Consider the following 12713-nt stretch of genomic DNA (forward strand, 5'->3'; position numbering starts at 1 on the left):
TACTTAATAAGAACACCTTAAATAAAGAAAGAAGTTTCTGGAGTTACCGTCACTGCTCAGCAGTAACAAACCATACTAGTATATATGAGGACTCAGGTTTGATCCCCGGCCTCTCTCAGTGAGTTAAGGATCTGGCATTGCCATGAGCTGTGGTGTAAGTCACAGATGCAGCTTGGATCTAGTGCTGGTGTGGCTGTGGTGTAGGCCAGCCCTAAAAAGACCAAAAAAAAAAAAAAGTTTCTTTTTCTCACGTAAAAGGTCTTATATGTTAAGCTGAACAAAATTGTCAGGGGCCCAGACTGTTTTCATCTTTTTTGCTGGGCATCTGTGAGCTCAGCTTAAAATCAGGGGCTCTATGAGTAAAGAAAAAGGGGGAGGAGAGATATCTGGGCAGTTAGTTATCGCTGTCACAATGCCTTATGAAAGTATTTAGGGGTGAAATAAATACAGAAGACTCTTAGCACAGTGCCTGGCACATAGCACTCAACCATGGCTGTTAATGTTTCTTCATTCAGCATTAGGCGTAATAAATGATTTAACTGGGAAGCTTTCCACCCCTGTTCTTTGGACATTTTTCCTCCTTTAATTTCTTCGTCTCTTCATTCTTGGATCAAGTTACTTGGTTTACTGTTTGCAAACAGTTTACCCTGCGTGTAGGGAGCACATCTCTGGTTTCCCTTCTGATAGTTCCTGGAGTAACAGCCCCTCTGCCTCCCCACTGGGAAGTTGCTCTCCTTAGCCTCTTTGTGATGCCTGTTTATAGAAAATCAGCTTCCTCACAGCTAAGATGAACTCAGTTAATCAAATAGAGACACAGATCTGTTTTCTTCTCTCATGGATGGTACTGTTCGGGCACAAATCTGCCTTTATTGAAGTTGTACCTGGACATGCAGGAGGTAGGCGGAGAGGGGGGCATGTGAGGAAGGAGGTGATGGGGGAAATTTAATGAAAATAGAGGAAGCATATGATTAGCCTTGACAGCTTATTTTCTTTACTTCCTGTGAAGGCAATTGACCGAGGCGTGGCCTTTGAACTTGTCTATAGCCCCGCTATCAAAGACTCCACAATGAGAAGGTACACAATTTCCAATGCCCTCAATTTGATGCAGATCTGCAAAGGAAAGGTATGGTTCCATAATTTTAGAATGTTTTTCAAACCTAGCAGTTTATTATTTATTTATTATTTATTATTATTAATCTTCTGGGACTCTCAAGCTGATCCCTTTTCCTTAAAGCAGAAAGTGCTTGAGGCAGAGGAATAAATCCTCCCATTTCAGTGAGTTCTTCCAATTTTAAGGGAAAGAAAAATATTCTGAGGAGGAGTAGTATGAGTGGGGAAAAGGAGTGTTGAAAGCTTTTATCTTTCAGTAAAGAATCTGCCATTTACCTACTGTGAAAGAATAGTCTAAATAATAATTGTCATCATTGAGTTGAATGAAGGTTATAGGACCTTTTCAACTACTTTTTAAAACAAATTTGTCTTTTTTAAGATCTGTTGGGAAGGCCTTTTCTATTTCTTATCATAGGCTGCCTTTAGTTTGCCATGAGGCCTGAATTCCATCCTTTCCCCTTAGTTACCTTCTCTTTGGAAGAAGTTGGTATTTATGGAGCCTTCAGTCTTAAAGTGTGATTGCTGGTTATTTGTATTATAAGACTCTTCAATTTTTTTCTCACATTTATCTGAGATTAACATTGATTACTTTCTATTTTGTAGAATGTAATTGTATCTAGTGCTGCAGAAAGGGTAAGTCTGACATTAAGTACTTTGTTTTCACCTTTCAGTTATAAAACTTTAAAAGGTTTCTAGGAAAGAAAAATAGTAATGTAATGAACATTTATTGGATGTTTTCATTTTTAACTGCATGTATTCATTGTAATTGCTGAAGAGTAAAATTTATCCCCATTCCTTTGGGGCTGCACGTTTTGTTTATATAAATAGTTTTTCCTTTATAATTGTGGCAAAATGCTTTTCAAAGATCTTTTATATTTTCAAAGGCTTAAGAAACCCATCAGAATTATAAGGACTTAAATTTATGCAGTTGACATCCTTATTTTTAGATACTTAAGCATCCTATTTACTGAAAATGATATCATTGAAATGTTATGAATAACTTCCCTCATATCTATTTTTTGTTCATTTTATTTTAGCCTTTAGAAATAAGAGGCCCATACGACGTGGCAAACTTGTATCCTTTTCTGAGTAAGAAGTCATTGAAATTTTCTTTAGGAAATTTGGAATTTGGCATGTTATTCTTTAACAAATTTTTTTTTAATCTTTTTTTTATATGAATGTGTCAGTTAATAGCTTCAAAAACAGGTTATATCAAGTTGTAGAGGGTGTCATCCTTTTGTTTCCAGATTGAGGATGAAATAAGAAAAAAGGAAGAAAGGACTCTATAAAAGCTTAGAGTTAAATGAGTCTCGTCTCAAATGCATATTCCGTTTGGACTAAAACCATGGAATTAAAGTGTCTCTCTCTTGGTGTGACCAGGCAAGTTGGCATTTTCAGTTATGTTTCTGTTAGTCTCGTGTCCTCGGCTGACTCTGGGTTGAAATCCTTAACAACCTCACCAGAGGGTTGCTGTTCGGGCTGTCTGAAAGCGATGCCAAGGCCGCAGTGTCTACCAACTGCCGAGCAGTGCTTCTCCATGGAGGTGAGCAAGTTCTTCCAAGAAAAACGCCTCGTGCTCATGTTTAGAGCCAGTTGTTTCTATCAAACTGCCGGGCCATATCTACTTTTATCATCTTGCCCCCACAGAGTTCCTTCAGGGTCATCTTTTCTCAACCTGATTAAGCATACCCATCAATGCTTTCTCACCCTTTACTTCAGGCTTTATTTTCTGTAGTTTGTGGAACGAATATAGTTCGCCTTGCAGAGAAGGGTATTGGATGTGGCTGCCTTCTTTCAGGATCTGCGTGTGCATTTCCCCACCTGCATTTTCATGGGCTTCTAATCGCCCTTTCTCCTCCAGAGGGACATCTTTCCCTGCTGAAGATCACTGTTTAGAGAACAGGAAAGTTAAAAATACTTGTTAAGCCATTTATGAGGAACGCAGAAACACCAAGTACATTTTTAAAAATCCAGCTAACAAACTCAAAGCCTAAGTTTTCACATTTATTACAACTTGTGATTCTTTTCTTATTTTTTGTTTATACATGTTCAGGAATGCACAGATGATACATTTTTTACTCACATTTCATTTACCATGTATCTACCTCCTCACCTTGAATTCCACTGCTTGAAAGCACTGAATTTCTTATTCATCAGATGATAAAAATTGAACTAGAAGTTTTTGATATGCCAGGACTTTGGAGAATGAAGATGAGGTTTTATTAAAAGAAAAAAGCGTATACTTCTCATCTGCTGTTTTATCTTCATTCTCTTTGTAATTTTAGCAGTGGTCAGGAAGCAGTCTACTTGGTACCACCCAGGTGAACTTTAAATTTCAGAACTGGTTGCTACGTCTAGACTAAGTATGAATAGTTAGATTGAGGGCTTGTGTGTTGGATTTCAATGATCTGATTTCCACTTGGGAGAACTGGTTACTGTATTGACTTAACCGTAAAATAGATGATTTTGCTTTTGTATTCAACAGTTTTAGTTTGAGATTGTTGCCTTAACCCATTACATACATTCTGGAAATGACCAAATTAACTAGAATTTTATCAAGATTTTCTTGAAATTAGGGAACAGTTGGTTCACACTGGTAGTTCTGCCATTATTTTTGTCTATTTTAAGTGCGTGTAAGGAGTCATCAAGATTTTGGATAACAATTAGTGTTCCAAAACAGACCAAGTCAAGAAAGGGAAACTAATTTTAAAAATGCAGTAGGGGAAAATATGAAGTTCTGCTCTCGACTTCAGACAACTCAGCTGTTTAACATAAGAAATCTGCGTAAAACTAGGCTATTATAGAAGCCAAACTAAAAGAAGTCTTGTGGGCTTTAGGTCTAGCCCCGGCCCTGCTCTCCTTCCTGCCTCCACCTCCAGGGAGCCCGCGGGTGGTGACGGGGAGGCCTAGGGCCTGGTTCACAGCCGAGGTGGCAGAGCCTCTGGAGAGGGACGGCAGGCGTCCTGGCTCGGAATGCCCCCCAGCCTCAGGGTGAAGGCACAGCTGCTCCTTGGTGGGTGCAGCCCACTGGCACAGCTCAGCGCGGTCCCTGCCCTCCGCCCTCCCATGTCCCGCACAGAAATAAAAGGCACTCGGCCGTCCTGCCTGGTCAAAAAACAAAACAAAACAAAACAAAAACATTCACCCTCGTGTGCCCAGGACAATGCTACTTATTAGCTTATGCCTGCTGTCCTTGCTGAATTCATAACACATCTGCAGGGTAATGATACCCTGGTTTTAGTTGACACTGGGATCAGTGTCACATAGTAGTGTGGTGGGTTCCCAGGACTGCTAATTCCTCCTAAGGTTGCATGAGAGGAAATGCAAGATTCTGAGGCAAGAGAATTCAGGGTCTCATTATTTTTGTCTGCACTGCTAAGTCCTAGCTGGTCTCTGTATCATCCTGAGTGCCCCATTTAAGGACAGCGCTGCAGTGAAGCACTACCAGAAGGTGGTTAATAGATTCTCAGAGGGTCTGGAAACCTCACCCTGAGAGCAGTTGTTGAAAGCAGTGCAGGAATAGATTCCTGGAAAACAGAAGATGGGGCACACAGTAGCAGCAGTTCCACATTGGGAGCTTGCTACAGGGAATCACAAATAAGTGGTCCTGGGGGTTCTAGAAACCACTGAACAGCGATTCTAAGGAGGTCATGAGGAAAGGACAGCAAAGAGGTTCAAGGTCCAAAAATTACCTTATCTGATAGCTATAAAACTCGGGGTTTTCAGTGGTTTATAATCTGTCAGCTTAGATTAAGAAGGAAATGTTCATGTGATTAAAAAAGAGAACATTTCTGAGATGGAACTAAAATAATTTTGAAACTAATGCATTTTGTTTTATTACTGAGTGTTGGCTTTCGCAATTTATTCATTCTACTGATTTTTGGACTTTTACTCATAATCATAGTGATATAAATAAACTTCTCTAAATGCAACATTTTTTATTTGGCGAAATGGAAATCATTGGCAATTTCTCTTTATTTTGAGGTTCTCTGAATATGTTGGCATTTTAATGACCTTGACAGCGGTTTTGTCCCTTTTATAAATTAAGATGCTCTTAAATAACTGGCAAAGATTTAGTAGACTTGGTAAATTGATTCTATTAACTGAGAAGGTAATGTTTAACTCTTTATTTTTTATTTTTATTTTTTTGTCTTTTTAGGGCCACACCTGCAGCACATGGAGGTTCCCAGGCTAGGGATAGAATCGGAGCTGTAACTTATGGCCTAAGCCACAGCCATAGCCACATAGGATCTGAGCTGTGTCTGCAACCTACACCACAGCTCATGCCAACTCACCCATTGAGTGAGGCCAGAGATTGAACCTGCGTCCTCCATGGATGCTAGTCAGATCCATTTCCACTGAACCACGACAGGAATTCCAATGTTTAACTCTTTAGAATTGACTTTACTGAAGTTCCCGTCATGACACAGCAGAAACTAATCCAACTAGGAACCATGAGGTTTCAGGTTCAATCCCTGACCTTGCTCAGTGGGTTAAGGATCCGGCATTGCTGTGAGCTGTGGTGTGGGTCAAAGATGAGGCTGGGATCTGGCGTCACTGTGGCTCTGGCGTAGGCTGGCAGCTGTAGCTTTGATTAGACCTCTAGCCTAGGAACCTCCATAAGCCGTGTGTGTAGCCCTAAAAAGAAAATAAATAAATAAAATTGACTTTACTTTTATCACAGGAAATAAATGATTCTTAACTAAACTTATGTTCATCGGGTCCTTTTGATTGTCTCCTGGGTAGCTAAAGGGTCTCTCCTCCCCAGTCCTTCCCAGTTTCTTTCTTTTTTTTTTTTTTTGGTCTTTTTGCCATTTCTTGGGCCGCTCCCAAGGTGCCTCCACTCCTGTTATATTTGCCCTGATGTGCTATCTCAGTGTGGAATAGGAAGAAGCACTGTGTTAGGTGTCTTAAGATCCTCCATAGATGATACAGTGCCTGGCTTCTTAGTACATTTTTAGCAGAAGTCAGCTAAATTTATGTTCAACTCTGCTGCCAACCTGTCCTAAGCATTTCATAATTCCCGTTTTTCTTTGTCCATTTTCACTAATACATGAGATTAGTAACCATGTGAGTTTGATATTCTTCATTCACTCAACAAGTATCTCTTAAACACCTGTTAAATAACCAGGCATTGCTGGGTGTTGGACATATGGTATGACTGGTTCTTCAGAGGTGCACTCCTGACCTGGTGAGGGACACAGGTACCATCCACACTGTGAAATGAAATGAGCACACATCACTCAGGAGTGGTGCAGTTGACAGTTGCCCTGTCTTTTTTTTGTCTTTTTTAGGGCCACACTTGCAGCATATGGAAGTTCCCAGGCTAAGGGTCATATCATAGCTGTAGCTGCCAGCCTACGCCTTAGCCATGGCAATGCAGGATCCAAGCCACATCTGCAGCCTATACCACAGCTCACACAAAGTCGGATCCTTAACCCACTGAGCAAGGCTAGGGATTGAACCTGTATCCTCATGGATACTAGTCAGATTCATTACCACTGAGCCATGGCAGGAACTCCCTAGCTGTCTTTTTTTTTTTTTTTTTTTTTTTTTTTTTGGTCCTTTTGTCTTTTTAGGGCCGTACCCTCAGCTTATGGAGGTTCCCAGGCTAGGGGTCCAATCAGAGCTATAGCCGCCAGCCTATGCCACAGCCACAGCAATGCCGGATCTGAGCTGTGTCTACGACCTACACCACAGCTCACGGCAACGCCGGATCCTTAACCCACTGACTGAGGCCAGGGATCAAACCTGTATCCTCATGGATGCTAGTCAGGTTCATTACCACTGAGCTGCAACAGGAACTCCTCCCTAGCTGTCTTGATTCATCCATCTTTCTGCTACACTTAAGCACGTGCTGCACCACACTCTGAAACTTGGGTTCTGGCTACATAAGATGCCATGGACAAACTATTAAAGGTAACCTGCCCTATAGTTTTACCCTAGAGGTATTCCCTTTGGGATGAATTAGATGTTAATAATACACTGATATTTTGTATAAGCTGAGGGGAAAAGGTAATAACAAAAAATGTCATTAGCACTCGTAGCAGTTCGTTATGGCTTTATCATTTACTTATGCTTTAACTCACAGTAACATGGGATGCTTGTTAAACCACCTCTTATTTACTCATGTCTTAACTCTAAGCACTGTGCTTTCCCTGTTTATCTTACAGAAACTAGAAAAACTGCTTTTGGAATTATTTCCACGGTGAAGAAGCCTCGGTCATCAGAAACAGATGATGAGTCTCTTCCAGCCTGCAAGAAAGCCAAGTGTGAGGACTGAGAAGAGTCCCCCAGTCTCTGTCAACACTCCTGTCTTCCCTTTGATGGTCCATCAGCCACAACAGAAACGAAACCTTCGTATGATGCACTGTTTTCACTTAGAGCTAGACATCAGTAGTCTGTAAAAACAGTCTTATATTCAAGCCATTGAAATAACAAAATTTAGTGAAGCACTGAGGGAAAAAAGAAAAAGACCATCCCCTTTAAATGTATTTTAGGAGAAAAACAAAGACTAGTTTATCTTTTGTGTTAAGTGATAAATGGCAGGTATAATGAATAAGATGTTTCAGTATTTCATGAGACTCTTTAAAAATGTTTCTTGTTCATTTAAAAATTCATGGTTTTCAGCTTGATAAACATGGCTTATTTTAATTTTACTGTCCAAGTGGTTATTTTGAGTACTATTAAAACTTGTATTAAGGGGTTGGCTTTTACTTGATTTATTCTTGTTTTAAGCCACTCTTTAATAGTATTCGTCCAGGCAAAATTCCTTCTAAAAGGAATCACTATAAAACCTGTGGAAGGAAAGAGAAGGTGCACATAAAATCACACTTGGCCTTTTCCTTTGCTTCTTCTTACCTCCGTGATGCCCTTGAAATAGGATTCCTCTGAGCTGGAGGCCCCTGAAAACCTTGTGTTCATTTTTCTAATCATCGTATTAAACATCTCAAAGCACTGGACTCAACCAAATTTGGAAATAATTTTTTTTTTTTTCCCCCTAAGGTAAGGTCAAAGTTGGAGAAGTTTTTGTTTTGTTTTTTGTTTTTGTCTTTTTGCCATTTCTTGGGCCGCTCCCGCGGCATATGGAGGTTCCCAGGGTAGGGGTCTTTTCGGAGCTGTAGCTGCCAGCCCACGCCAGAGCCACAGCAACGCGGGATCCGAGCCGCATCTGCGACCTACACCACAGCTCACGGCAACACCGGATCGTTAACCCACTGAGCAAAGGCAGGGATCGAACCCGCAACCTCATGGTTCCCAGTCGGATTCGTTAACCACTGCGCCACAACGGGAACTCCGGAAATAATTTTTTTTAACAGCAAGATCATCATATTAAATAGAATCGTATGTAAATTTGCTTTTTTTTGCAACTATCTGCATTTATTCTATATTTATATTAAGAAAATTGTTTAAATGGGGAAAAAGAATACTGCTGTTCTGAAAGTCAGAGAAAAGATAGTTTAAAAAGAGAAAGCTTTCCACCAAACTCAGTGATGAATTTAGATGCTTAAATAAAATATCAGTTAAGAGAATTCATTTAATGGGAGTTCCTACTCTGGTGCAGTGGGTTAATGATCCAGCTTGTCTCCGTGGCACTGTTGGTTCAATCCTTGGCCCAGCGCAGTGGGTTAAGGATTCCATGTTGCCGCAGCTGAGGCATAGGTTGCTAACACAGTTCAACTTCATTCACTGTCTTGGGAACTTCCACATGCCGGGAGAGTGCAGCCAAAAAGGAGAAATAAAATAAATAAAACAGTACACCATAACTAGATGAGATTTATTCTAGGAATGTAAGGGTATTTCAGTTCCTTTTAATGTACTGTACTTCATCATATTAATAGGTCGTATGAGAAAAATCAGAATCGTCTTAATAGATGCCAGTAAGATATTTTATAAAATTTTAAATGTACTCCTGATTTAAAAAATAAACAACAGTAAAATCCCTTGACAAAATACAAGGGGGAGAATATTTTACACATACGTGTATATGTGTGTTTGTATTTATATATTGTATATGTTCGGTATGATGGTTCTAAAAATAAAGCATTTTTTACTTGCGCTTAAGCAGTTTGATGGATTAAGGTACTCGCCTCCCTCTGTAAAACTGATGGCTACCACTGCTGAACCCCTACACCCAGAGCCTGCCACTTCCTGGAGTGCCAGCTTGCCTCTGCCCTCACCCCACATGGATTCGCAAGTTAGGTGTGTTTTTATTCACAAGTCTGTTTATGCCATTGTATTTAGCATTATAAAATTGTGTAAATTAATTTAAAATTATGAAAACTGATGAATCAGGAGGGGAAAAAAGAATTCCCAGGAAAACTGATGTTTTCCAAAAGTTTGAAAAAGATGAGTCATTAAAAAGAACTGTCAAAATCAATGTGAGTAAGACAGCTAGATTTGGAGGTGAGTCACTAGAAATTCTGCACTTGCATTGCTTTACCAATTTTAAGTTCTCTATTTTTTTAAATTGAGGTAATATTGTTTATAACATTAAGTTTTATGTGTACAGCTTTCTATTTAACTTCTGTGTACACTACAGCATGCCACCAAAAGGTCAGTTTCCATCCATCACCAGTTTACCCCCTTACCCATTTTGCTCTCCCCCCGCCCCCGTCCTCTCTTTCCCTCTAGTAGTAACTACTCTTTTTATCTGAGTTTGTTTTTGTTTCATTTAGTACTTTTTTTTTTTTAATTCCGTATAAGAGTGAAATCGTATAGTATATATCTTTCTCGCCTTGACTTATTTCACTTAGCATAATACCCTCAAGGTCCAGCCTTTATGTCACAAATGGCAAATGTTCGTCTTATTTTATGGCTGAGTAGTATTCCATTTTATGTATTTTTATATATTATACATTTCATATATATATGCACCACATCCTTAACTATTGATTTGTCAGTGGGCATTTTTGGATTGTTTCCATAGCTTGACTATTATAAATAATGCTGCAGTGAACATAGGAGTGTGTATTTATTTACAAATTCATGTTTTTATATTTTTTTGATAAAGTTTCAAGTGGAATAGCTGGATCTTGCTAGTTCTAGTCTTAATTTTTTGAGGAATCTCCCTAGTGTTTTCCCTAATGACTACCAATTTACATTCCCTCCAGTAGGGTATGAGAGTTCCCTTTTCTCCACATCATTGCTATAGCATTTGTTACTGCCTTTTTTTTCTAATAGGCTAACGGGTGTAACATTGCAAAGATATTAGCAATATCTTTCTGCACGTCTCCTCAAGCAAGGGAAACAAAAGCAAAACTAAAAAGCTACACACCAAAAGAAACCATCAACAAAATGAAGAGACAGCCTACTGAATGGGGAAAAAATATTTTTTAAGTCATATATCTGATATGGTGTATAAAGAACTCATTCAACAAGAAAAAACCAAACAACCTAATTAAAAAATAGGCAGAAGATCCAAATAGACATTTTTTCTAGAGAAGATGTACAGATGGCTAACAGGCACGTGAAAAGATGTTCAACATCACAAATTACACAAATCAAAACTAAATGCGATACCACTTTTCTTTCTTCTTTAAAGAGACTGGAACTCAGGAAAGAATGTAGATCTCCAGTCATTGAAGCCATACTCCTAAGAATAGGCTCTGGCCTTTCTTTAAAGATCAGCACGTGAGTGTACAATTATATATTTTAAACTTAAAGTGTTTAATGGGTTGTATGTTCAACTTTTTTGATGCCCTCCTTAGTCTACTTTTCCAGCCAACTGATTAGCCCCAATTGCACCAGAAATAATATTGAGCGCTTTTATGTTATATTAGGTAGGAAGTAAAGTTATGGTAGATGTGAGTCTTGAAAACTCAAGAAAAGCAACTGGGTAAGAATTAGAAATATAGCTTATGTACATTTGTTATATATTTGCAGTTGCGCCTGCTTTCTGTTTATGAATAGGTGTTTATCCTGTTACTCAAGACAGGAGGGTATGTGGCTGGTCACCAATGAAGAGCAGCAAGCAGGCTTTCTTCTTAAGTTTGCTTTTGTTAGAACATGAACCACTACTTGTTGGTTTAGTAGCAACAAGATGGCAGTATCTTTAGTAAAAGTTCAACAAGGTGGTCCATTATAAAATGAATACACAGAAGCCATTTGTCTTACTTAACAGTAACTTGTTATAAAATACCATTTTAAGAGATGGCCATGGAATTCCCAATGTGGCACAGTGGGTTAAGAATCCGACTGCAGCAGCTCAGGTAGCTGCGGATATGCGGATTCGATCCCCAGCTTGGTACAGTGAGTTAAAGGATCTGGCATTGGCCAAGCTGTGGCTCAGATTCAATTCCTGGCCCACGAATTTCCATGTGCCACGGGTGCAACTCTAAAACGACCAAAAAACGAAAAAAGAAAAAATGATATGGGAAATTAAGGAAGATTGGAATACATGGCGGGAGACATTCTATTTCCCTGGGTAAGGAGACACAGTACATCAAATTCTCCCCCAAATTAATCTATGAATTTAACAAAATCCAAAACAAAGCGTCTGTGTATTTTTGTTTTCTTATGTATATGTTTCCTTTTTAGGCTTGATATTTTGAAAAAAGAAATTGCTAGGAAATTTTTGTCAAAAAACAATGGGAGGGCCTTGTACTCGTGAGCACTGCAGAGTACAGCAGAGCTTTAGTAATAAAGCATATAATTGGTGCAGAAATCCATGTAGATGAGTGAGAGTCAGGAGTCCAGATCCACCACTCCTGTTACAAGAAATAATGGGTTGTTCACTAAGTGGTGTTGGAACCACTTAGAGCACACTAAGTGGTTAACTGAAGACACAGTATCTGTGTTAAAATCCAAACCTGCTAGTACTTACTACCTGTGGCCTTGCACAAATGATGTAGCCACTCTGTGCCTCCCTTCCTTCATGTTCTCCCTATGGCATTATTGTGAGGGTTGAGTAGATAAAATTTATAGAAAGCTCAGCAGGACTTGTTATATAGGATGTACCTAATAAGTATCAGCTGTTATTCTGTCATTTAGGGGAAAAAAAGCAAGTCCAATCCCTGCCTCACACCCAAGAAACAATCCAAGTGGATTAAAGATTTAAGATTTTTTAAGTGTAAAATCCTAGAGAAAAAGCTCATTAAAAAAAAAGAAAGAAAGAAAAAAGAAAGCTTGGAATGGAAAAGACCTAAATGTGGTCATCAAAGCTAGAAAACATAAAAGCTTGATCAGTTTGTCTGTATAAAAATATAGTGTTTGGAAAGTACAAACAGCTAGGAAGCTACATTTACAATGCACATTCCAGAGAGATTCAGCATTCTTAGCTTTTTTAAAGAAGAAATTGTTTTTTAAAAAAACAAATATTCAATGTGACAAATACTGCTGTGTTCATCCAGATGCTTTTTACCAAGCTGGTGTCCCCCTCCCTCAGCTGCTGCAGATGTGGGGTACCAGTGGTTTATCCTCACCCTCCGCAGGAGGATTTTCCTGGGCTGATGGACATCACCCTGCCGGGGGATGTATTACTCCACCCGTGGAGGTTGGCCCATGGTGAATGCCGGATTCAGAGCCTAACAGCCAGCCTTCTGGCCTCTGCGATGCAGTTTGTGCTCCTGAACTCCCCGTGGGATTAGGTTTGGGAGAGATTT

At 39.4% G+C, this 12713-nt stretch overlaps 1 protein-coding gene across 1 annotated transcript in view; it reads left to right on the forward strand.

Annotated features, from left to right (window-relative positions):
- The window catches only part of RPP30 (ribonuclease P/MRP subunit p30), a 40245-nt gene that overhangs the window by 22150 nt on the left and 5382 nt on the right, over positions 1-12713 (forward strand). Inside the window, exons 7-12 of the mRNA XM_001924771.6 lie at positions 1007-1123; positions 1714-1743; positions 2148-2185; positions 2574-2653; positions 7284-9312; positions 10655-10743. Coding sequence (XP_001924806.1) covers positions 1007-1123; positions 1714-1743; positions 2148-2185; positions 2574-2653; positions 7284-7393 — 375 coding nt within the window. The 3' untranslated portion in view covers positions 7394-9312; positions 10655-10743. The remainder of the gene's footprint in view (positions 1-1006; positions 1124-1713; positions 1744-2147; positions 2186-2573; positions 2654-7283; positions 9313-10654; positions 10744-12713) is intronic.

This window comes from Sus scrofa, chromosome 14 (genome assembly GCF_000003025.6).
Source record: "Sus scrofa isolate TJ Tabasco breed Duroc chromosome 14, Sscrofa11.1, whole genome shotgun sequence".
In the NCBI taxonomy this organism is placed as follows: domain Eukaryota; kingdom Metazoa; phylum Chordata; class Mammalia; order Artiodactyla; family Suidae; genus Sus; species Sus scrofa.